General features: G+C 41.3%; 3 protein-coding genes across 4 annotated transcripts in view; 1 reads left to right on the forward strand and 2 right to left on the reverse strand.

The window, feature by feature from the left end:
• Positions 1-25,893, forward strand: part of pcdh1a (protocadherin 1a) — a 174,142-nt gene that overhangs the window by 102,723 nt on the left and 45,526 nt on the right. The window lies entirely within an intron of this gene.
• Positions 16,400-18,841, reverse strand: LOC309716175 (uncharacterized protein). The gene is made up of 2 exons (XM_082549835.1): positions 16,891-18,841; positions 16,400-16,573 (listed from the first exon to the last, which is right to left on the reverse strand). The coding sequence occupies exon 1, from the start codon at positions 18,607-18,609 to the stop codon at positions 17,224-17,226; it is 1,386 nt and encodes a 461-aa protein (XP_082405961.1). The 5' UTR covers positions 18,610-18,841; the 3' UTR covers positions 16,400-16,573; positions 16,891-17,223.
• Positions 20,290-25,053, reverse strand: LOC309715466 (uncharacterized protein; the record flags this gene model as incomplete). The annotated part of the gene is made up of 2 exons (XM_082548618.1): positions 24,989-25,053; positions 20,290-24,671 (listed from the first exon to the last, which is right to left on the reverse strand). The coding sequence occupies exon 2, from the start codon at positions 24,439-24,441 to the stop codon at positions 20,290-20,292; it is 4,152 nt and encodes a 1,383-aa protein (XP_082404744.1). The 5' UTR covers positions 24,442-24,671; positions 24,989-25,053.

Here is a 25,893-nt window from a genome sequence, read left to right on the forward strand (position 1 = left end):
ACAACCTTGAACTGCTGAAATTTGAGACAGACCCACGATATGGCATGAGTTAAAATAGTGAGGTTCAACAATTACAGCTGAACTATGAAACAGTGAAGAGAGAGAACAGATTATACCACGAAACTGGATTAGAATGTAAAGGATGTGTGCAGATCTGCATTCGTTTTCTCATAGATCAAAGCTATACTGAGGCACAAAATGGGTTTTTGTGGGCGTGCATAGAACGTATCTGCAGTCATTTTGTACCACCCTTAGTAATTGCTAAGTTCAATACATCTTGTTCTTTATAAATCAAATTAACACATTGATCAGCCAGGAAGCTGCCTAATAACAACAGAAAGGGGGCCAGGAGAAAATATCTCTTCAGTATTTGAAGTCTGCAGCACTTGCTTCTTTCATAATTAATGTAAATACACATTTGGCCTTATTGAAATGGTTTTTGCTGGTGGATTTCAGAACTACAGAAGACTAACTGTAGACTAACTGCATGTGGTTATACTTTAGAAAACACGCTAAAATACACTATACAATTTGTGAAACGGAGCATATTCAAGTAAACGGATTAACTAGCAAGCAATATTGTACCAAGATGGCGGCGCGCACAGACGCAGCGGCCCGGAGCTCCTACACTTTTGCACTTTTGGTGGTACTGTGTATTATTTCACACAGTCTGGGGTTACTTCAATACAACAGAGATGATCTACTACAACTAAGCCGTGGAGATCTTCAACTAACATCCGAGTATCTCATCCCCCCGGAGATCGTTAAGCAACCCCCGGGGCTACCCGCAACAGCAAGCCGCAGGAGGAGACGTTGCGAGCGGAGGCAGAAGAGAGGCAGGCGGGGAGGCCTGTGGGCACGGCTAAAGACTAGTCCGTTTAAACCACCACTCCCGATCATATTCCTCTCCAACGCCCGTTCAATCCGTTACAAACTGGATGAAATACGACTGCAGATCGCCACTCGACGGACTTTTAATAACTGTTCGTGCATGATTTTCACTGAAACCTGGCTGGACAACGCCATTCCCGATGCGGCTATTGATCTAGCAGGCCGCACCGCCTATCGAGCCGACAGGTCTGCGGACTCGGGTAAGAAGACTGGCGGGGGGCTGTGCATCTATATTAACAACTTTTGGTGCACGAACGTCACGGTAACGGAAAGACTGTGCAGTACAGAGGTAGAACTGTTGGTGTTAAAGTGCCGTCCATTCTATCTCCCTCGGGAATTTTCTGCCGTTTACATCTGCGCTGTTTACATTCCACCAGATGCTAATGCTAAGCTAGCGTTAGCACAATTGAGCAGCAGCATCAATAACAGCCTGGTAGCACACCCGGACAGTGTCTTTATTGCGGCTGGGGATTTTAACCACGCGGACCTGAAATCTGTACTTCACAATTTCCACCGTAATGTGAAGTGTGCTACCAGAGGAGATAGAACGTTGGACCAGGTGTACACCAACATGGCGAATGCGTACAGAGCCCAGGCTTATCCCCACCTGGGTCTGTCAGACCATCTCTCCCTTCTGCTACACCCAATATACACACAAAAGATCAAGAGCACTGGGATTACAACCAAAACCGTGAGAACATGGCCGCAGGATGCTATTCCGATGCTTCAGGACTGTTTCCACTGCACAGACTGGGATGTATTCAAGGTGCAGGACACTGACAATCGTGTCGCATTGGAAAGTTACACCTCCACTGTCTTGGACTACATCTGTTTCTGTGTGGACAATGTAACAACTTGGAAACGATTCCGTGTGTTCCCTAATAATCCACCCTGGATGACACACGGAGTTCAACAACTTATTCGAACAAGGAACAACGCTTTCAAATCCGGGGACCAGGAGGCATACAGTGCTGCCAGGGCCAACCTGAGAAGAGGCATCAAGACTGCCAAGCAGCAGCACAGGAGGCGTATCGAGGCCAGGTTTGAGAACAACACAAACCCAAGGCAGGTCTGGGAGGGCATCAGGGCTATCACGGACTACAAAAGAAGAACACCATCACCTTCAGCCGACAGTTCTACTCTGGCTGAGGATCTAAATCTCTTTTATGCCCGTTTTGATAGGGAGAACACCGACCCTGTCCTGTCCCCTCTCCCCTCAACCGATCCTGCTCCAGTCCTGAGTACTCATGAGCTGAGGCGTGTGTTCCGGAGCATTAACACCAGGAAGGCGGCCGGGCCAGATGGAGTGCTGGGCCGGGTGCTAAAAGACTGTGCGGACGTCTTCACCTCTATATATAACACCTCGTTGTCCTGTTCACTGGTACCATCCTGTTTCAAAGCAGCAACCATCGTTCCCATCCCAAAACAGTCAAATGTCACATGTCTGAACGATTTCAGACCTGTGGCACTCACCCCCATTCCCGCCAAATGCCTGGAGAGACTGGTCATTAAACACATCAGAGCTGCTTTTCCACCATCCCTGGACTCGCACCAGTTTGCATACAGGGAGAACCGGTCAACCGAGGATGCGATCGCCACAGTGCTGCACACATTACTGAAGCACTTGGAACACAGGAACACCTATGCACGGCTCCTCTTTGTAGACTACAGCTCGGCTTTTAATACCATCCGGCCATACAAACTCCGTCCCAAACTCCACCAACTGGGACTTAACTCCTCTCTGTGCAACTGGATTGTGGACTTCCTCACTAACCGTAGACAGAGTGTCAGAGTGGGTAAGAACACCTCCTCCACCCTTGTGGTCAACACCGGTGCCCCTCAGGGGTGTGTTCTGAGCCCTCTGCTATACACTCTCTTCACCCATGACTGTATTTCCTCCTGCGCGTCCAATCTCATTGTTAAGTTTGCAGATGACACTACAGTGCTCAGACTTATATCCAACAATGATGAGACAAACTATAGGACAGAGGTGCAACAACTAGAGTCATGGTGCCACGACAATAACTTGGTCTTAAACACCAAAAAGACCAAGGAGATCATTGTAGATTTCCGGAAGAGGGGTCATAACAACCATCTGCCTCTCTTCATTGGCAGTGAGGCGGTGGAGAGGGTGAGCAGTTTTAAATTCTTGGGGGTAACTGTGACCGAGGACCTGTCCTGGGGCAACCATATCACCTCAGTTGCACGGAAGGCCCAACAGCGCCTCTACTACCTGAGGACACTGCGGAGCGCACACATTCCCAGATCTCTGATGTTGAACTTCTACAACTGTGCCATCAGCAGCGTTCTGACGTATGGATTTCTAGTGTGGTTCCCCAGCTGCACCAAGGCCGATCAGCAAGCACTCCAGCGAGTGGTGAAAGAAGCTGGCAGAATTATTGGAACAAGTCTGCCAGAGACCAGTAATATCTTCCCCACTCGCTGTCTGAGGAGGGTGCACAGTATCCTGCGGGACCAACATCACCCTGCGCGCCACCTTTTCCATCTGCTGCCCTCAGGGAGAAGGTACAGGTCTATACAGGCCAGAACATCCAGACTGGCCAACAGCCTGTATCTACAGGCTGTGAGGCTCCTGAACTCTCTGCCCCCCTCTCACGGACAATAACCATATCCAACTTCTTAATAGCAATGAACTGGTCTGCATTGGTGCATCATATCTTTATTCTCTTCCCCCTCCTGCCCCCCCCCCCCTCTTTCTTAAATAGATAACTATCATATCTGATATCATATCTCACAGTACAATAATATTGAATGGGTTGCATTGTTGTATTTTGTCATGTTTCTCAGGTCTTTGTCTGAATTTCTACGAACATTATTGCTAAGGATTGTCTTATTGCATTGGAGTCACACTGGGTTAAATATGTACACTTGGGTTTTAAGGGGTATTTATTATTTTCTTCTTTTTTTTGGGTTGTATGGAAGCCCCAAACGCAATTTCATTGTTCTTGACAATGACAATAAATAAATACTACTACTACTACTACTACTACTAAACTGGCAATGCACTGTGTTTTGAAAATCCACTTTTGTTTTTCTTTTTGCCTGTCTTAAGACTACTAAGTATGAGCAAATGACAAAGGTATTCACACCAGAGGCCCTAGATAAATTGTTTTGTCTTTGGTGAGGTGAAATGCAAAATGTCAGCAGTCTCTCCTGTCAGACAGTACGAGCTCCCTCTGAATCTATGTCGGGAGGACGGTTCAAACTATTTCTGTTGTGATTGACTGGCATGCCAGCAGCTGAGCAACCATCAACAGCTGCAGAAATAACCCCACATGGGGTTATAGCTGTTTGTTTTATGGTTTGATTTTTGTGGGTCAGGATGCAGAAGAACATTACTTAGAAAGGAATATTTAACAATCTGCCAAAAACTGAATATCTTGGGACACACACACACTGTTGAAACCAGGACATATTCATCTATTTCAAAAAATTTCTCTGGACACCTACTGTGTCACTGAAACTGGAGATACAAGCTATATTTCAAGTGATCTATCTAATATCTCCATCTGTGGCAGAATGTGGCGTGATCTTTGTCCTTTAAGCCAATAGAATGGATGGGCATTCCCATTCTTCCACCAGGACTAAACAGTTTAATTGGCAAAAGAAAAAAAAGGTGGGGGGAGAAGCATGCAATAGAACATAATTGAGCTTTGTTGCATTAAGCACTGCCAGATATACTGTTTCACTCACTCTTTGAACCCTTGATTGCATCACCCTGCAGGATAATAGGCCTACTATTCCCTTTGTGTTGGTCCCCAGTGTAAGTAATGGAACCTTATATGTGCTTAAAAACAAGCTAGAATTTGACTGGTGCTGTCTGAATCATTACCACCAACAACAACATAATATAGCCTACAGTATATTAGAGGGCTGCTCTATCGTAATATTCAGACCATTTGTCAGATTGAGGACAAATAATTGTGCTTCACCCGTTTAACTAAGAAATGTGAGTCATTGTAGATAGAGAGCAAAAGAGAGATGGATTTGATGGGGGTTGGGAATAACAGTCTGACACGAAAGAAATTAATCCTCAATACCCACTGCTCCCAATGCACCTCCACAATTGCAGGCTCAGGCTGTCTAGTCCATTCATGAATCACTGGGCCTAGGAGACACACTGGAGAAAACCACCAACTCTCATAAATAAAGCAGGAACCTACTACTGTAGTGCCAATGAGTCATCCAGGTCTGTTCTCATTCAGTTTTGGAAAGGGGAAAAGCACAACAAACCACCTCGAACACTCACGAAAACTGGCCATGACTGTATTTACTCGAAAACTTAACCTCACTGCCACCGTTTCCATCAGCCCAGGAGCTGTATTAGACACCAATGCCAGAATGTGAAAACAAACTGTAGTTATGAGAGGAACTCTATTAAAATGACACAAAAAACACATTAGGTTTCCCTTTATTGATTGAGGGTGTTCATGTGGATTTTGGATGTAGCAATTGAACACTTTAACAAAACATTTTGAATATCTATCTATCTATCTATCTATATATATGGTAAATGGCCTGTATTTGTATAGCGCTTTACTAGTCCCTAAGGACCCCAAAGCGCTTTACACATCCAGTCATCCACACACTGGTGATGGCAAGCTACATTGTAGCCACAGCCACCCTGGGGCGCACTGACAGAGGCGAGGCTGCCGAACACTGGCTCTGACCACCACCAGTAGGCAACAGGTGAAGTGTCTTGCCCAAGGACACAACGACCGAGACTGTCCAAGCCGGGGCTCGAACTGGCAACCTTCCGATTACAAGGCGAACGCCCAACTCTTGAGCCACGATCGCTCCAATATGTATATATATATATATATATATATATATATATATGGGTGTGTGTGTGTGTGTGTGTGTAGCCTACTATGATGTGAAGTACTCAACAGAGGTACTTCACATTGAAATGTCACTAAAATGCCACCAGGGAAACAGAAATATTTTTTCTCAAATACCTCTAATATCTGAGGGAAAAGGAGTTGTTTATCTCTATCGTATAAAATGGAAATGGTAATGCGCGGAATTTGGTCTTTAATGGCAGTAAGACTGTTTAAAAACTGTTTACATATGCAGCAAAAGTAATGTAAATTCTCAGTTTAACTGAAACTACATGTTATTGTAGGTAAAAGTGCTCTTTTATATATCTGTTGTCATGTATAAGAGCAAGAAACTATACAAACTGGTCTACAAAAGCTGAGGACTGGATTTGTTATGCTCTGCACCAAGCATTCAAAAAACTACTGACGGTCTTTAGTGAAGAGGTGCAGAGTCAGCTTTCTAACTGAAAGGCACGGACAGTTACTTTTACAGCTGGCCTTATTGCATATGTATTTGCATATGCGTTTCCCTTTCAGAGTGGGAGGGTTGATATAAATCAATCAAACAAATGTGATTTACGACACACAATTTACTGCAAATTGCAGAAAAAAAAGCATGTCTTATTTAAGGGGCATCCAACAGCCAACATGGAAAAAACACTGCAGGTTCTCCATGTGCCAGTTGAGGCTGAATCTAAAAGGGAGGCAATCATTCACAAATTGAAAAAGTTGATTTAGATTTTTCTTTAATGGTTTTGCTTTCAGTGGATCGTTTTCTCCATCAACAAAGAACTGACAGGGGTGAATTGTTTTTGCAGCTTTTTCACTTGGATACTGTATTTAGCGTGGCTAACTGCCTTGATTGACAGTTATCCTGATAATAACACCTCGACCCATTTGGTGTGTGCTAGGATTCTTTCTTTGTGCGCTTGGCTTCTCAGGGCCACTGTGCTCGTCTACAGCTACTGGAAGATGGGACCTCTTCACTGCGTGTTTGTGGAATATTGGTGTCTGTTGTAGAGCTGGGCGATATGAGATTTTTTCATATCACGATATGTTTTTTTCATTTCAGGTGATAACGATATCTATCACGATATAAGCCAAATAACTATATTTGTAAGATTTAAATGTGCCGTTGCTCACAAGTAAAATGTGAAATAATCAGCAGCTTGTTTTTATTTAAATATTTATTTCCCATAATAAGTTCAACAGGGTAGATGTACTTAAGGAACATGAGACTTTTTCAGATAAATAAAGGCAAATATTGCAAACTACACAAAAGGCAGCCGCTAAAGCGTTTAAGTTTCAAAACAGAACAAACAAAAACAGACTAAATTGTCAATTCCACTTAGAAACAAAATATTAATTCTAAAAATAAATCTTAGTTTGTTTTACAGAAGAACAGACAAAACTAACTTTTGTCAGTATCAAATAAACTGAGAACTAAAAGGAAATTCTCAATCTCTCCTTGTTGTATAGCTGAGCTTTTCAAACAGTTTTAACAGTTACTTTAGTCTGACAAAAGCCGAATGACGAATTAGCGCTTCCAGTCAGAGACTGAGGCTACGTCCACACGTACACGGGTGTTTTTGAAAACGGAGATTTTCCGTTTTCGTTTTAAAAAATAATCCCGTCCACACATAAAGGCAGAAATGAAGGAAAACGCTGCTATGAACATGCCAAAGCAGCAGGTGGCGCTAGATTCCTAACCGTGCAGAAATGTTGGCCAATCAGAAGTCTAGAAGCCTCGGTGGGAAAAAGTAAACAAAGCTGGGGCATAGAAGCAGACCCGAGTCGTATGTGTGGACGGACAGTAACTGTGTGTATATGTAAGCATTTAAACACTGCAGAGTAGAATTAACAGTAACAGTATTGTAGAAATTCATTTCACCGAAACAATAACGTGGCGCACAGTGTGACACATGCACCAGTTTATTGTATTTCCAGACTTGCTTTCGGCACAATTTACAGTGCACGCTACTCTGTTTTTTGTCAGACTTGAAATAGCCGAAATACCTTCACACTACGGAACTTCTATGGCTCTTCCGTTCGACAATCTCTCCGGCATTGGAACCGTCATCTGTTTTCTCTTCGGTCACGCTCGGTAGATTTTTCTAGTCGGCACACTCATTTCCTCCATTACGCGCTGGCTCCATTACCCAGGGCAGCTGTGGCTACAACCGTAGCTTGCCTCCACCAGTGTATGAATGTGAGAGTGAATGAATAGTGGCATTGTAAAGCGCTTTGGGTGCCTTGAAAAGCGCTATATAAATCCAATCCATTATTATTATTATTATTATTATTATTATTATTATTATTACCCACTGCCTGCTTCCCAAACAAACACACGTGCGGTTTGGCACTTGTGCTGTATGTAACAAGTCACGCGACGTGACGCTGCGGCTGTGATTGGTTCGGCTCTGCGCTACTTAGTTTGGATTGGCTGACCTTTTTTTATTTTTATTTTTTATTTTAAGAGGACAAGAGCGGCGAAGTCTATCGCGATAGCTTAATTTCTCTATCGAGTAAAAGTTATATCGCGATACATATCGTTATCGTTCTATCGCCCAGCTCTAGTCTGTTGGAGCATTTCTGATTTATATTTGAGTAATACGATGGATCACTGTAATGTACAGACCACACAGGTAGTGTTTTATTAGTCCGTTACTGAGAGCTAATTATCCAGTATATATGTGTCTACTGCATCGGTAGTTTTTAAAAATAAGGCTTACTAACAGTTAGTTGCACTCCATCCTTTTATCCATGTAAGGTAACTGCACTCAAAAAAATCTGTTGTTGGATGAACACAATTTAATCATGGCACCTTTTTCCAAGTGATTTATCCATGTACAATAACCCATTTTTGACCATGTCAAACCAACACGTTTGGCATTTGGTGGTTTAATGTAATCAGATTATGTTGGATCAACGTATTATACTTGCATTGACTTGAAGTGATTTATTTAAGTATGTAGAGTGAAATTTGCTTTAATTCATTTTACACAAGTTAAAAACTTTAGGAAAACACAATGAAATCGTGTTGTTTGAACAAGTACTTTGTCAATCAAGGCAATTACTGCTAGTCTTGCTTAATGAACCAATATGGGGGTTGATGATTTCATAGAGACAAACAACCATTTGCACTTACATTCATGGATAATTTAGAATCACCAATTAACCCAACTCTAATTACACACTGCAAACCAGCCAGATTGTGGATTTGAACCCAGGCCCTTCTTGCTGTTAGACAACAGCACTAACCATCACACCACCAAGCTGTCAATCCAGGCTTAACCAAAGTAGGAAAGCTATGATTACAAGGCTTGATGCAAACTTTTCTGTACGTTTTTGTCCTTGACAGGTTAAACCACAATAAATAGCGATAGCATACACGTGGTGTGGGTGTAATTGTCTGCCTCTTAAAACTCCAGCGATTTTCCTGCAGTTTGACGTCTAATGTGATCTTGTGAATTTAATGAGTCCAGGCAATTAACAACTAATACTAGATTGTATCATGTCATCTCAACAAGAACAAACTAAGTTGCTGAATTTCATGCAGATGCTACATGATTTAATTACGTTCACCATAGAAACATGAAATTATTTAGTTCCAATTACAAGTTTGAATCTTGTACATGTAGCAACCACCCAATTTCATTTTTTTGAGTGTGCAGAATCCAAAAGCAGTGGGTGATTTCAATGTGGCTATGCTTTTACAGTGAGCAATGTGTTTGTAGTTTTTAGTCACATTAATACCCAAAGATGAGTCCATATCAACTCTTGTTTGGGCACACATCTTCTCCTCTTTTGGAGACAAACACGTAAAATCTGCAATTAAACAGTAGTTATATTTGTTAGTACATTACTCGCTTTCACATTCAAAGGAAATCTAAAACTGTTTCTAAAGTTCTGAAGTGTAGCCCAGGCACTTCTATTTCAAGCTCTACTCAAATTAGAGATGGATTTTTGTGTAGTTGCAAACTATAGCTTGTAAACGCAACAGTTAGACATCAGGTCAGTGAATGTTCTCTGTCACATAAAAAAATAAAAATAAGCAAATAAATATAAAGTGTCAGCTTATGCATGATGTTTCTGCATTTGCTTTAATTATTTAATTCTTGCACGACAAGCTCTGTCATATGAACTGCAGGAGCCGTGTCCTGTGAAGAGATTTCAAATCTAGAGCTGCACAATTGTGGCCAAAACGATTATTTCATTCAATCCTGGGAGGATTTTTCATGATTATTCATGAATTTTTTTCATGATTATTCATTGATTTTAGTGAGGGGTTGTTTTTTTTTTGCACTGTCATGCAAATAGAATATTGCTTTTGGATCTGTGAAAGACTTTCAAAGACCTCAAAATAAAATTGGCCTCCATTCTCTTAGAAGAAGAAAAAAGTCTAACAGAAATCTAACACAACATTAAACAAAAATGGACACTGCTTTCGCTTTTACATTGTGCTAATTAATCTTTTTCAAATTAGTCTTTGCAAAACAAAATGGAAAAAAAAATAGGTGCAATAGATATAAATAGCTATATAAATAATTAAATAGAGCTCCAAGATTTCTTTGCATTTCCTCTGCAGTGTTTAGGATCCAGCAGAGGTTTTGCCACTTTGTGAAAGTAATTGCAATAGGATCAAAAATCTTTTGTCCAGCATGTTGTCCATTTTCCTAAAATGTTCATTACTTTGTTTGTTGGACACATCTTTGGCCAAGTTGAATACGATTGTGTTGATCATTTCATTGTATGTTTATAAGCTGGATGGACACGTTGGCACATCCAGAGGCATGCTGAAGGCAAACTGCACTGTTTTTTCCTGACCCCGACTCTGGTTGCAGTGTCTTTTCAGGTGGTTGCTTTACAGCACAGACAGCACTCTTTGGATCTGATTTGCTTATAGTTAACATGTGTGTTAAATCCAAAGTATTTTCAAAAAAACAGATGATGATTTGTTTTGAAGGACAAACTCTTCACTTTCTGTTTTGTTAGATTAGATTTTTGTTATGTATCTCTCTTTTAATATCTGTCCATTACTCATCCAAATTAGTTCAGGAAGCTTCAAGCTACCCAGTGCAGGGACCAGCTGGCTCCTGCAAGCATGTGAGACAATGATTTAGGAAGTGCTTGATTTGCTATTGCTTTGTGTTTTAAATAGTTGACCAAGAAATTTAAACATTGCTCAATCATGCTCATTTAATTGCAGGAAGCCAAAATTTGATTATTGTCCAACCATACTAAAAACTTTATCCCACATTGATGTCTTCATTCTGAAAATGCTTCGAGTTGTGGCATTGATTATTTAACACCGTTTCTTTTGCCAAAATCACACAAATTTATGTCTTAAGTGAGTGGGTTTATAGACAGCTTGACTCACATCAAATTGTGAGGACAATAAAATAGTTCCAATCTAAGTCAAGTCTGATGAAAGCCAAACCACTTTTAAACCCATTAACTTTATTCACTGTGGCTTTGTGTGTTTGTCCCCCTGAAAATGGAGCTAAAATTATCATTCAGAAAGAAGAAAAATGTTTTCCACCAGCTATCATTAAAGAGTTTTTGTGAAAAAAGATAGGACTTGTTCACAGCATTAACTAAAAGCTAAAAGTGATAGATTGACTCACTAAAGGTCATACTGCAATGTCAAAAGAACTTACTGGAGGTCATTGGCTAAATTATTAACAATATGTTCATGGCTAGACAAGTAATATCCTTGTTTTGTAACTACTGGATTCCTGTAATCCTGTGAAGTTAATTCCTTTCAGGTAGTACTGAAAATGCCTTGCAGATGGTGATCAGTATTGACATTTAAGGTTGTTGTTGAATGTTATGAAGGAACAAATAAATATGGCATGCTGGCTTTTAGGAAGCCTATTGATCTGTGTAACATACAAAATATTTCATAACAGGCCTCTGGTCAATTCGAAAGCAAGCCTGAGAGTTAAAATGAAGAACATGCTTTCATTTAATAGATCAAATAAAAGGTCAGATAACTGAGCAAGATACCAGGAAATTCTGGACTCATAGTTAATTTCACCCCTGTTGCTCTTTAGGTCTCGCAAACCGTAGCTATTATTTAGAGTTATTGAAGTGTGGCCCTTTATCTATTAGTGACAAAGGTTCTGACTCTGTAGTGTAGAAGCCTTTCCATGTGCTTATGGACAGGGTCAAATACCATGATCTGTATTTATCAGCAGGATACTGCTCCTATGCTGTAAATGTGATTTTAAAGCCTCTTTATCCTCTGTTTGAGGATTTGCAGTATAGCAATATGAGTCTCCCTGCACTTAAGCTACACTATTTAGCAGATTGGTAGAGTATCCATAAAAACACTTTCCCTTCTGATTTTTTTGTTTGTTTATTAATTTTTTTTCTATTAATTTTTATCTTTTTGCATTTATGGAGGAGCTATTCTCATTGGATACTGTTCAAATTTATAAAGCAATCTACTAAGTGCCCTAGCATTACTACTTCGGCCCAATGGAAGTATTGTGGAAGAAGTATCAGAATTGCATCTGCCTTTTGTACATAAAAAAACCAATCATAAATAACTAGTTCACTTTACGAAAAGAAGAAAACCAGATTAGATGAAAAGAAGCTTTAGTCTGTACAGTAATGAGGTAAATATTTAGCTTTAAATTTAAAGGCTTCTCCCCAGAAATACGAAAACTGCTATAGTGTTTGTGTTAGTATAGAGGGGAATGAAAACAGATGGAGATTAAAGCGAACAGAAGGTGTATTCATTTGATGTTGAAAGCATCACAAAATGTGACTGTTTCTTTATTGTGTTTGGTGAGACGAACTATCTCAGTTGCTTCCTTTGTGGTTGAGATTCATTAAGAGATACTGAAATAAAGACTCTTGTTTACTTATTTATGCAAAGACTAAAGCTTAGATCTCTAAAATCATGTTTAAATCAATAACCCACTAAAAGAACTGTAAAATCAAATGGAGATCATATGCAGAACCGCACTGACGATAATTACACAGTACTCTTTGCTAAAGATATAATAATGAATGTCCATTTTATTAGACTATGATCCAATAAGCCACCTGCTATCTCCATTTAAGGACTATTCACTGATGTTAGAGTATAACCAGCTAAAAACAGGACATATTTGAATTATAAAGGTTAGATTTGATTGTATTTGATGGCCTGTTGGTTTAGGTGCTGTTCTAAGACATTCATGAGCCAATGCTGGTACAGAAGCAGCTTTTGGATATGTGCAGTTATAAATACCTGCTGATGTCAGAAGCCTATGGAACTCTTATAAAATAAAGATTTTGTTGATCAGGGCTTGTGGTTATTATTGTTACGTCTCCCAAGCTTCTAAAGCTCCTCAGCAGTGTCATCTTATTGTAGAGATGGCTTTCAAACATGACATTATACAAGCTTACAAAAAGCAAAGGTAATATGTAAGTGAATCTATTTTGGCAGCATGTTCTGTAACCACCCAAACAGACTTCATAGGGAATAAAGAAAGTGGGGAAGCTGAAGGGGGAGGCAGCCAGTGAGGAATCATGGGCTGTCAGAACCGTGTCTGTCTAAGCTTCAGGAATCCAGGAAGCTAATGCTGTTTGATGTATTAACCATGATGGAGGGGGCAGTGTCTGTGTTTTCGCACGCAGTCCTGTAAGGATTTGGGTACACTGTGTCTGTGCGCGCGGGAGAGTGTATATGCATGTATGTGTGCGTAAGTTTGCCCCTATAATGTGTACGTGGGCGTGTATGTGCGTGCGCACTCATTGACAAGTGGAAAAGGAAGGAGAATTGATGTTGTTTGATGTATTAATCATGCATATGTGGGATTGAGAGGCTCTGTGATGGGTTGCTTGGGTGCTGATTCTATCTTCAATCAGTGGCTCATTTGGGTCCCTTTGTTTAAATGCTTAACATTGTTGGAAAATAAGCAGTCTGCTTATTTGTGTGTGTTGCATTTGAGAGAAGGAGAAGCGGAGTGTGGGGGGTAGAAAGTGTTTCTCAGATTTTTCATCTTGCTTATACATAAAGCATTTTCGACGCGTTGTTTTTCATGAACCAGTTCATGATATGATATTTATCAAGCCAAATGCCAGATGCAAACAGGAAATGTGTTATTCAAACAGCAGCTCTGCGTATGAGTTAATCAATAATTTCATAGAAAAATATGTGACAGTGATCTATATACTATTTTGATTTATCAGCTTCACGCCCACCCTCATGATTGTTCATAGATTCTAGCTGAAGGCAGATGAATAACAGCTTCCATTAAGACGGTCCATTTAAAAACTGTACAGTTAATTAGTTGTGCTTATTTTGTGCTCATTCAGCCATCCATATCAGGTAGCAGTCAGTGTTCAGAAAGTTATTAAAGTGCAGAAAATTATTTGCCTTTCCCAATTCACTTTGCCCACCTTACCTATTGAAATCTTGTCCAAGAGGCACTCCTACTGTCTAAAATTTAATCCATGTTGCCTTTGGATTACAAATGTATTTCGTTTGACACTTTAATTCACTGCAGAGCTCTAGTTCTGTTGCCAGGCAACTCTGTTAAGGTGCACACAAAGGATCATTATAGATTTCTGGGGTGCAACTGTTAACTTGTACTCCTTTTAAAATATACTGTACCATTCTGTATCCTGATAAGGCTTCTGTTGCATTTCCCCATGCTTTCAGTGCACTTCTCGCATACGGTTCAATATAAAGCAGTCAGGTTCCCTCTTTCTTTTTCTTTTTTTTCCTCTCTCCTTTTTTTTAAAAATATTCAGCTAAATAGGCTTTCTTGCAGAAATCATTCCTGCCTGTAAATTTGCCAAGCCTGGGCTCCAGCTCCTCTGCAACACAGTGAAAGAATCAAGTTGAGTGCCTCTTCTTATGCATCTATCAGACATATGTTACTAACAGGAGATGACAGCATGGCCCACAGTATTTAAGTGGTTCATGGTGCTTGTACTCTGATGGCTACGATATGACATGATGAGCCATAAATATGTCAGATATGACTCAAATGAGCTCTGAAAGGATATGGCAATAGAGTATTCATACAAGATATTCTGCTTTGAGGCCCTGTCTAAACCCCATTGTGGAGCAATCCGCCAAAATTTCATCAGTAGATTAATCAAATCTGTCATCAATATCATACCATATCTGTATCAACAGAGTCTAGTGGGTTCTTCCTCAGTGTTACCAAAACTGTAAAGGTGTGACACAAATATGTTTATATTTTTCAGGATTTTAAAATGTGATTTCTCCTTTGCTGCAGTTGAGGCATTAATTTTAGCAGCTCTCTTTTCAACAGTTTTTTTTTTATTTGTTTGTTTGTTCTTATAACTGTGAACTTTACCAAGCTTTGGTAATATTTGCTGCCTGGATGTATGTATGTTGAAATTTTGGAACAGCTCAAGCATTCTCCTGTGTGGAAATCAGCAGGGCATCATCAAAAGGGCTTTTTTGTCTGGATGAAAGTTGTAAGTCATCTTTTGTTTGAAGCCTCCAGGAAGATCAATGCTCAGTTGCAGACTGTTGTTGTGGATAGTGGACAGCAGGGATACAAAAGAGAGAGATTGAACATAGGATTTGATAATGAGAAATGCGGTGGGATTACATGTGCATGTCTGGCAAATGGGCCTTGAGACAGAGGGCAGGACTTGTGTGAGTTTGTTTGCACAGTGATTGAGATGCAGTAGGTGGATTACAGAGCTCTTCTCACAAAAACGTGCTAACTCCTAAAGGCCTCAAAAGAGAGCAGCTCACTCAAACAGAGTAATCTCTTCATCTGATGATATTTTTGATATGTTGTTTTTCTGCCTCGTTTCACTGCGCCATGGTCTTCTCAATCCCCAAGTCTGCAGAAAGATCAATGTTGAGAACACATTCTGCTTCAGCAGTGACTGGGCGTTTGTAGCCAGAGATGAAAAAGGTCACTATGAATCTAATTAACCATGATTTTTCAGTTCCCTGATAAGATGGCAGAACATGAGGGCTCCCCATCCAGTTGCATTGGAACGATTACTTTTAGTGCAAGCATGAGATGCAGACACACTTCTGAAATCGCCTAGCTCTTGGAATGTATTGCCAATCGGCACATCTTGGATGTGGGGTAACAAATCAAGGCAAGCGAGACCATGAGAGATGCTATTTATAGCAACACATAGATGCCCATGCACAAGCTTGCACATGCTGAAATACCAACTTGCACACCCCTTGTGCACATATTAGGGGAAGTTTTAAGTATGGTTGAAGGCTTTTTTTCCCACTCCCAAATCCAATTATGTTCCAGTTCAAACAAATGGAAGTGTATGCATGGTTTTCAGCCAGATGCTGCAGCAATAGAGATATAAACTCTGAAGATGGGAAGTTTGAGAGGCAATAAGGTACCCAGCAGAGACTGGATATTGAGGATTAATTTCTCTCATGTTTGGTTCTGACTTTATTTCTGTCATCAGTCCATCCTCTTCAGTGTATGTCTTTACTTCCCTGCACTATTAACTATATTTCTTTCACAGAGACACTTTGGAAGTTACTTATATTTTACAGTATATTATAGGTAAGGCACAAATTAAATGTGTTCAAATACCCTCTGTCTCTCTCGCTCTCTCTCTCTCTACACACACACACACACACACACACACATACATATATATATATATATAATATATATATATATATATATATATATTGTACTGTTATCGCTACGTGTTGGATACACTGTGTATGTTAACGCAGGTCAACAGCAAGCCAAACTCAATTTTCATGAGCCAGGAAACTGAGCGTCTTGCTCCTTTATTACAGTCTTCTCGACGGCTTACAATCTTTTACAACTGTGGCTTGAATAGCTCGATGAAAGTGCTGAGTGAAACTAAAAAATAAACCAGAAAATAAAATATCCTTTAGCTCTTTGACATTGTGAAATAAATGCACAAAAGAAATAGTTAGTGACAGAAAACATGTATCAAAGTTAGTCTTAGCTGCTAAGTAATGATAAACAATAGTTTTAACAATCCTCTGATATGCAAATTAGATCGCTAGCATCATTGCTATGTTTTAATAGACCATGCTCTAAGCAAAATCCGCTTCTGGGATAAGGCTAATTCCTGGCACAAACACATTCACAAAACGATCTCTAAATCAGCTCTTATAAACATATAAAACAACCAGAACATATAATAAACTTACAGCCATTGCTTTCGATGGTGTATATAAAGATTCAGGCCACAGGAGATGAAGTTTAAACACAGATAGGCAGGTTTTCTGTACAATGCTTTTCCCGACTGACTGCAGCGTCTGCTTCCCACAATGCATTGCGAACACAGATTACTCCTTCAAAATAAGATACAGAAAAACTAATGCTGACTGTATAGAACATATTTTTAACTAAATGACTCTCTTTTTTAACATAAATTACCACAGATGAAATATGACATTTTATCACTAAATTATTATGAACCATTTTTTTTAATCTTTTACTTGGGACAGAACACTCCCCGCCTGGCATTACTGATGCCACTACTACTTTTTATCAGTCACTTCCTTTTCTAAGAGCACAACAACATCCGAAATGGGACGCAGGTAAGTCTTTGAGACTCCCTGGGAAGATGTCCTCACTTCGACCTTTCTGACCTTCCCATCACTGCTTGGAAAGGTGGCTGTGATGATAGCCATTGTCCATTCGTTTCTGGGTGCTTGATTTTGTTTCAACAACACAATGTCGCCTGACTGAAGATTGCGGTGTGTTCCATGCCACTTGCGCCTTGATTGGAGGGTGTTGAGATATTCGTTTCTCCAGCGACTCCAGAAACCATTGGCGAGTGCTTGCACTTGTTTCCATTGGTTCTTGAGCAAGTCTTTTCCACAAAAGTCTCCTGGTGGAGAAGGAACGCCCTGCTTTTGGGTCAGTATCATTGCAGGACAGAGTATGAATGGTGAGGAAGGGTCAGTCGAAATAGGGACCAAGGGCCTTGCATTGATTATAGACGATACCTCAGCCATTAGGGTACAAAGCACCTCATGTGTGAGACGGGTGTGTTTGTTCTGCAAGAGCATAGAATCCAATATTCGGCGAGTTACCCCAATCATCCTTTCCCAGACGCCCCCCATGTGAGAAGCATGTGGGGGGTTGAACTCCCATGTGCAACCGTTGGCATGAAGATGGTTGACAATGTCGGGAGGGTTCTTGTTTGGTTGTGCCATGCCAAGCTCCACGCTTGCTGCGATGAAGTTGGTGCCCCTGTCTGACCGCATTTGTTTGGCTGGGCCTCTTATTGCAAAGAATCTGCGTATTGCATTTATGCAGCTGCAAGTGTCCATAGATTCAATGACTTCGATGTGTACACCTCTTGTAGTCATACACGTAAAAAGTATCGCCCACCTCTTACTTTGTGCTGCGCCACCTCGTGTGCGTCGAGTAACCACTGACCATGGGCCAAACACGTCCAACCCAACATACGAAAATGGAGGGCATGTTTCAAGTCTTTCAGGCGGGAGATCTGCCATTTTTTGAGTCTCTAGTTTCCCCCTGAGTTTCTTGCATGTTACGCAACGGTGGATAATGGATGAGACCAGTCTTTTGCAGCCTACAATCCACAGTCCAGCTTGCCTAACTGCACTCTCTGTGAACTGCCTTCCTTGATGCACAACCTTAGCATGATAGTGCAGGACAAGCAACTTTGACACATGATGCTTGCTTGGCAGAATTTTTGGATTCTTTAACGATGGGTCCAATGAAGCATGTTTGAGGCGACCTCCAACTTTGATGAGGTCTTCACCCATGAATGGGTCGAGGGCTACAATGGGGCTAGAGGCGTGGATGGTTTGATTGGCTTGTAGAGCAGCGTACTCATCAGGAAAAGCGTCCCTTTGAACAGACTGGAGAATGAGGTTACTGGCCGCATCCATCTCCTCTGGAGTGCGTGGTTCTCTGCATTTATGCCAGCCCCTGCATGAATGATTTGACGAGTTGCTTGATGAGTGAGAACGAGCTTGGTGAATTAAGAAAGCAATGGCACGTACCAGTGAGGTCCAGCTTGAAAAGCGTTGGAAGCGTTCTGGTGTGAATCCGCTCTTCTGAATCTGAGTAACAAAGGTACTAACTTGTCGGATTTCAGCATCCACTTCAGGTTCAATCAGCTCAAACTAGGGCTGAACGATATATCGCATTTGCGATAATATCGCGACATGATCAAGTGCAATTTTCTAACCACAAAGGCTGCGATTATACTGCGATTATATTATACAATTCATGGGCTGCATCCTCCTGAGGCCGCATTTGTAGACCGATTACGTCACAGCGACGCGCCGAAGGCTGTCCAAATTACTACCATATCCCAGAATTCATAGCGCGGCCCAGCCAAACTCCAGTTTCCAGCAATGGCGGCCGCTACTAAGTTTTAAAATTACTCATACTAATCTTTCTGGGTCACAAAATAAACTTTTAACATATTTTCAGGCGAGAAAGTAGTTGTGTAAACATCAAATATCTGCTCGGTTTATCAAGATATCCCATATTTGCAAAAGTGCTTCGACGTTTTCAGAGGCGTCTGCTACCCACCAGCTCGACAGCTAGCCGGGAGCTCGAGGGTTACTGATGCGGCCGAGAACGGCACAACTCCAGGCACATCATTTTCAGATCACCGCGGAGTTTCGCTGCTCGGGTTAAACGTAATATATAAGTCACTTAGACAACCTAAAAATGTTATTGTTGGGCTTTTTTCAGTGTTTTGTTTGTTCGTGAGTAAATCGGTTTGGCTGAGATTAAAGTTATTAGATTAGATAAAATAAAACTTTATTAATCCCCCGGGTGGGTTCCTCCTTGGTTTTCACACAGCTGACTAAACGTCAAACAGAAAACTTATTAAACAGAAGTATGAGACAGTCGAGAATTTACGCCAGTGTCTGGTTACATTTTAGATAGCAAGAAGCAGACGGCCGAGTTTATTAAACTCCACCGAGACAGCGGTGACGCTAATCAGAAGGCTAGACCGTCCAATTTCACGCCTTTAAACTTTAAAGGCGTGTTTGTGTGTGTGTTTATACAATTGCTATTATGTTTGCACTTTATGTGTAATGTTACTGACTGCAGAGATCAGTAAGATGTGTGTATTTTTTATTTATTAGTTTTATTTATTTAATATTATTTTTTAATTGAATGACTGTCTAGTAGTTCACAGATGTCGAAAAACTGAGTGTGGTAAAGCCACTGATTTTTTTTATGTATATTTCTGCAATCTGCACATTGTACTGACTTTCATTTTAATGTTTACACCAGGGTTCCTTGTCAGCACTTTATGCTCAGATGTTTGTAAGCTAAAAATAAACTATTGTGTATGTTCAAATATACTGTTGTGATTGAAGAAGTTAAATAAAAATGTCAGTCATCAATTCATGCATCACCTCATGTCATCATAACAGAGGTCTGTCTTCCAGGAAAGAACAGTTTAAAATTAATGTAATATAGTATTGGCCATACTATATGATGTATTGCTTGTCTTTGTTTAATAATACAGAAGACAAATACCTTAAAAAATAATCGCATATCGCATCGCAATCGCAATATTGGGGCAAAAAATCGCAATTAGATTATTTTCCATAATCGTTCAGCCCTAGCTCAAACGATTCATTCGTCTCTGGTTCATGTAGTTTGTAAAGGAAGTCTGATCCCTTAAACCACATAGTGTCCATGAGCTGCAATGCAGGTACTGACCTGGTTGCTAGATCAGCTGGGTTTTGCTCTGATGTAACATAATGCCACTGTTCAGGGGATGTGGACTGGCGTATACGATGAACTCGATTATGTACGTAGACATAAAAGCGCTTTGAATCGTTGCAAATGTACCCAAGAACCACCCTGCTGTCACAGTAGAATTTTACAGTGTTTGGTTTATGATAAAGTTCATCCAGAATGAGCTCCGCCATCTCCACCGCTAGAACTGCTCCACAAAGCTCAAGACGAGGTATTGTCGGTTCTGGTTGGGGTGAAAGTTTTGCTTTGCCAAGCACAAATCCGACTTCACATTGTCCCTCTGCATTGACTGTTTTCAAATATGCTACTGCTGCAATAGCCCAGCTTGAGGCATCACTGAAGACACACAGTTCAGTGTAAGTGGACATGGAAAGGGAGGCTGGTACATAGCAGCGCGGCACTCTTAGGCGGCTCAAATCTTGGAGGGACATTTTCCACGTTTCCCATGCGTCCATCTCCTCTTGGGGGAGAGAAGCATCCCAATCTTGGACTCCATTTGACATTTTGCGTAACAAGAGTCTGCCTTTGATTGTCACTGGCGATGCTAGTCCCAAGGGGTCGAAGATGCTATTAATCACTGAGAGAACCCCACGGCGGGTATAGGGTTTGTCATTGACGGCTACCTTGAAGGTAAATGAATCAGTGTTAATGTCCCAGCACATTCCTAGACTTCTCTGGGCCGGTAAAGCATCGTCGCCGAGACTCAAGTCTTTAATACCGGAGGCCAAATCCTCTGGCTTGAATGCTTGCATGACTGAGACACTATTCGAGGCGATTTTGTGGAGCTTGAGGTTAGACTCAGCTAAGGATGCACATGTGCGCCTGAGCAGATCGATGGCTGCAGACTCTGTGGGAACCGAAATCAGCCCGTCATCGACGTAGAAGTGTCTCTCGACGAAGTGTCTTGTGTCTGCTCCAAACTTTGCCTCACCTTCCTGGATGGCTCTTCGAAGGCAATAGATGGCTACCGCTGGTGACGGACTATTACCAAAAACATGTACCCGCATGTGGTACTCCTGCACCTCTTTTGACAAGTCATTGTCCTTGTGCCACAGGAACCTCAAATAATCTCTGTGGTCTGGTCTAACCAGGAACCCGTAAAACATCTGCTGAATGTCAGCAGTGGTTGCAATGGGCTCTCTCCTAAACCGAATCAGGACACCAAGGAGGGTGTTATTGAGATCAGGGCCTGTTAATAACACTGAATTGAGTGACACACCAGACTGCTCGGCACTAGAGTCAAAGACCACCCGTATCTGACCGGGCTTCTGGGGGTGATATACGCCGAAAATAGGCAGGTACCAGCACTCAGTGTTATCATCAATGGGTGGAGCAATCTCTGCATGGTTGTTTTTAAACAGCTTGTCCATAAATTCTGAGAACTGCTCTTTCATTTGAGGGTTTTTGGTTAAGTTGCGTCTCAGTGAGTTGAGTCTAGACAGCGCTTGGTCTCTGTTATTTGGAAGTGGCAAGCGAGGGGACTTGAATGGTAAAGGAGCAATCCAGTTATTGTTTCCATCTTGGTGGACTTCCTTTTCCATTATCTTAAGGAAGGTCTCGTCCTCAAAGGACAGGGCATGCTGGTTGTCATACTCTGTGCGCTCAAAAACTTTCTCTCCAAGCTTTTCTTCTGCTGCATTGGGTTTCGAACTGCGTTTTAAGAAGCTACTCTTGTGCTCCCCGCCATAGCATGGTTTTTCTTTGATCTTCATGCTGTTAGGACAAGGAGTGAGGAGAGATGGACGTCCGTTGGAGAGCACGTGGGTTTTATAGGCATTGACCGTTGGCCTGTGAGCATTGAGGCATACTTCCCCCACGATTACCCAGCCTAGGTCTAGGCGCTGAGCAAAGGGAGCATTGTGGGGTCCGTTGACTTGTTGTCGTGCCTTGTGGACTTGTATGATGTCTCTGCCCAGTAGAACTGCAATCTGGGCAGCTGGGTCGTGCTTAGGTATCAGAGGAGCCAGATGTTTCAAGTGGGCATGGGCAAGAGCGACTTCAGGTGTAGGTATTTCATCTCTGTTAAATACTATCTCATCACATTCAATGAGAGGAGGAAGGTCTAGACGTGGGCCTTCACCTACAGGCTCAATTTGGAACCCCACTGCTTTCCTGCCGAGCATTTGAGTTAGACCAGCACACGTTCTCATATGGTATGTCAGAGGGCTATCCTTGATTCCAAATAGCTCGAAGAATTCAGGACGCGCCAGCGAGCAATTGCTCTGATCATCAAGAATGGCGTACATCTTAACAGACCGTTCTGGTTGACCTTTAGGGAAAACTTGAACTAGACATACCTTGGAGCAGGAACGCGGAGGACAGCCTTCACCGCAGATCTCAGTGCATCGTGACGTTACCTTGGGTAGAGTGTTGTCTTGAGGCTGAGGCTCTGGTTCAGGTGCATTTTCCGGCTGGGGTTTTTGACCCGTGTCAGGGTGCATGGCAGAGCAATGTCTTTCACTTTGGCACTCCTCACACTTGACCTTCAGGTCGCAGTCCTTTATTGTGTGCATGGGAGAACAACAGCGAAAACATCGTTTGTGTTCTTTGAGTATGTTTCGTCTTTCTTGTAGTGGTTTGATCCGGAAAGCTCTACATTTGGCTAGAGAATGCGTTTTCTTGTGGACTGGACAATAACGTGTTAGATCATCCTCTCTGATACTAGCAGAAGCACTTGTATCAACCTCTGTTCTGTTTACAGTTAGAGGTGATTTGTAGCTAATTTGTTTGAATGGTGGTCTCTCACCTTTGTTGAGGGGTTGACTGCTGCATGACACAAAACTTGGATCGTTTCTCGCTTTTGCCTCCTCTTGGACAAACTTTACAAAGTATGAGAATGGAGGGAACGTCACATTATATTTTTGTTTGTATTTTGAACCAGTGTGGAGCCATTTATCTTGTAAGCCTGGAGGCAGCTTTTCCACTATGGGCTTAACCCCACGTGGTGTGTCAAGGTAAGCGAGGCCTGGGAGGTAGGCTTCGTCTTTAGCAACCTGCAGCTCTAGGAGCAAATCTCCTAGTTCCCTAAGTTTAACATTGTCTCTGTTTGTAAGGCGAGGAAAACTGTCCAGTTTTTTAAACAGGGCATTCTCTACTACTTCGGGTGTAGCATAACACTCCTCCAGCCTATCCCATGACAACTGGAAGGCAGCTTTGGGGTTAGTGGTATAAACAGCCCTGATTCTTTTAACATGCTCTGAGGACTCTTTACCGAGCCACTTGACTAGGAGATCTAACTGCTGGCTGTATGTAAGATCAATGCCTCCAGTTGCATTTAAGAATGAAGACTGCCATGCTCTAAAATTTTCAGGGGTGTCATCAAACTTAAAGAGCCCTGTTGTGATTAACTCTCTGCGTGCAAGGAACCTAGCAAAGTCAGCCATAGGTGCATCACTATTGTGAGGAGCATGGTGACTGTTCGGCTCGACATACTCTCTTGGTGGGTCAAAAGTTTCCTCCTCTACGTACATTTTTGAGAGTACAGGTGGAGAGGAGGTTGGTTTCCTTGGAGTGAATGATGGCGCCTTTGCTGTCAGTTTGACTTGAGGTGTTCCTTCTTCAGCCGGATGTGACTTTAGCTGGGTTTGATGTTGCACGTACTCCATAGTTCTCTGTCTGATAACTTGTGGTGGGACTGAACTTTTTAAACTTTCTCCTTTTTCTTGTTCAACAGCTGCGGCAGCTTCTAGAACCTCTGCTTTTGCCGTAGCAGCTGCAGCTTTTTTCTCTATCTCTAACATCTGTAAATCCATTTCCAGATTTGCTTGCTGCTTTTTAATTTCCAATTGTCTCTTACTGTACAAGGCTTTGGCGTTTGTAGCTTCAGCAGAAGCTCTTGCAAAGATGGCTGCTTCCAATACACTGGACCTTGAGGACAACTTGGAAGATGAGCGCTTGGAGCCAGAGTGTTTGGATCGGGAGCTAGCCTCTGATGGTGCTTTGTCTCCTGAGTTAGCCATTTCTTCTGCCTTCTCCCCGTGGGCATCCATCGCTGTGGCATAAACTTTATCTTCCACCAACTGCTGACCTGGCTTTTCACTGTACTGTTATCGCTACGTGTTGGATACACTGTGTATGTTAACGCAGGTCAACAGCAAGCCAAACTCAATTTTCATGAGCCAGGAAACTGAGCGTCTTGCTCCTTTATTACAGTCTTCTCGACGGCTTACAATCTTTTACAACTGTGGCTTGAATAGCTCGATGAAAGTGCTGAGTGAAACTAAAAAATAAACCAGAAAATAAAATATCCTTTAGCTCTTTGACATTGTGAAATAAATGCACAAAAGAAATAGTTAGTGACAGAAAACATGTATCAAAGTTAGTCTTAGCTGCTAAGTAATGATAAACAATAGTTTTAACAATCCTCTGATATGCAAATTAGATCGCTAGCATCATTGCTATGTTTTAATAGACCATGCTCTAAGCAAAATCCGCTTCTGGGATAAGGCTAATTCCTGGCACAAACACATTCACAAAACGATCTCTAAATCAGCTCTTATAAACATATAAAACAACCAGAACATATAATAAACTTACAGCCATTGCTTTCGATGGTGTATATAAAGATTCAGGCCACAGGAGATGAAGTTTAAACACAGATACTCCTTCAAAATAAGATACAGAAAAACTAATGCTGACTGTATAGAACATATTTTTAACTAAATGACTCTCTTTTTTAACATAAATTACCACAGATGAAATATGACATTTTATCAATAAATTATTATGAACCATTTTTTTAAAACTTTTACTTGGGACAGAACATACATATATATATATATATATATATATATATATATATATATATATATATATATATATATATATATATATAAAATAGGCCTTTGACTTTACTCCATTCCATGTCTTTCTGTTAAAGTATTGCCTTTAAATTCTGTTTGCCTTTAATTCAGTTTTGTTTAGCACCACAGCTCTTTGAGATTGAATTGGAAACTTGCCCTAGGGACATTTATTTAGATGAAAAATACAGCTACAGTTGACCATTACAGGGCTCTGAACCCACAGCCAATCACACACAGATACTGCAATTTGCAATGCTGCCAGGGCTCCTGCTCAGCAACATTATAGTTTATGACCAGATGTGATCTGACCAAATTTGGGGCCAATTCCAGACATTTATGTAAAATTTGGGTTCCTTTTTGCTCAGAGGGGTAGTTTTAAAGTTATTTAAGTGACAGGAAGCAGTTTGTGAAATTAAATGGTTGTTGCTCCTTATGTATGGACACTGCTTGTGGTGTACCCAGGGGTCAGTTTTGGGCCCATTTTTTTTTTTACTTATACATCAATGACATTTGTAAAATGTCAAAGTATTAAAAATGGTACTCTTTGCTGACTATACAAACTGCTCTGGTCATGATCTGCACCATTTACTGGATGAAATGACTAATAAAATAAGTAAAGTGACGTTCTAGCTTGATAAA

This window comes from Aulonocara stuartgranti (genome assembly GCF_965226115.1).
Source record: "Aulonocara stuartgranti genome assembly, chromosome: 10".
NCBI lineage: Eukaryota > Metazoa > Chordata > Actinopteri > Cichliformes > Cichlidae > Aulonocara > Aulonocara stuartgranti.

What these genes read in the sequence shown, in the direction of transcription:
- LOC309716175 (XM_082549835.1), bottom strand. Translation starts at nt 18,609, where the DNA reads ATGGATGCGGCCAGTAACCTCATTCTCCAGTCTGTTCAAAGGGACGCT.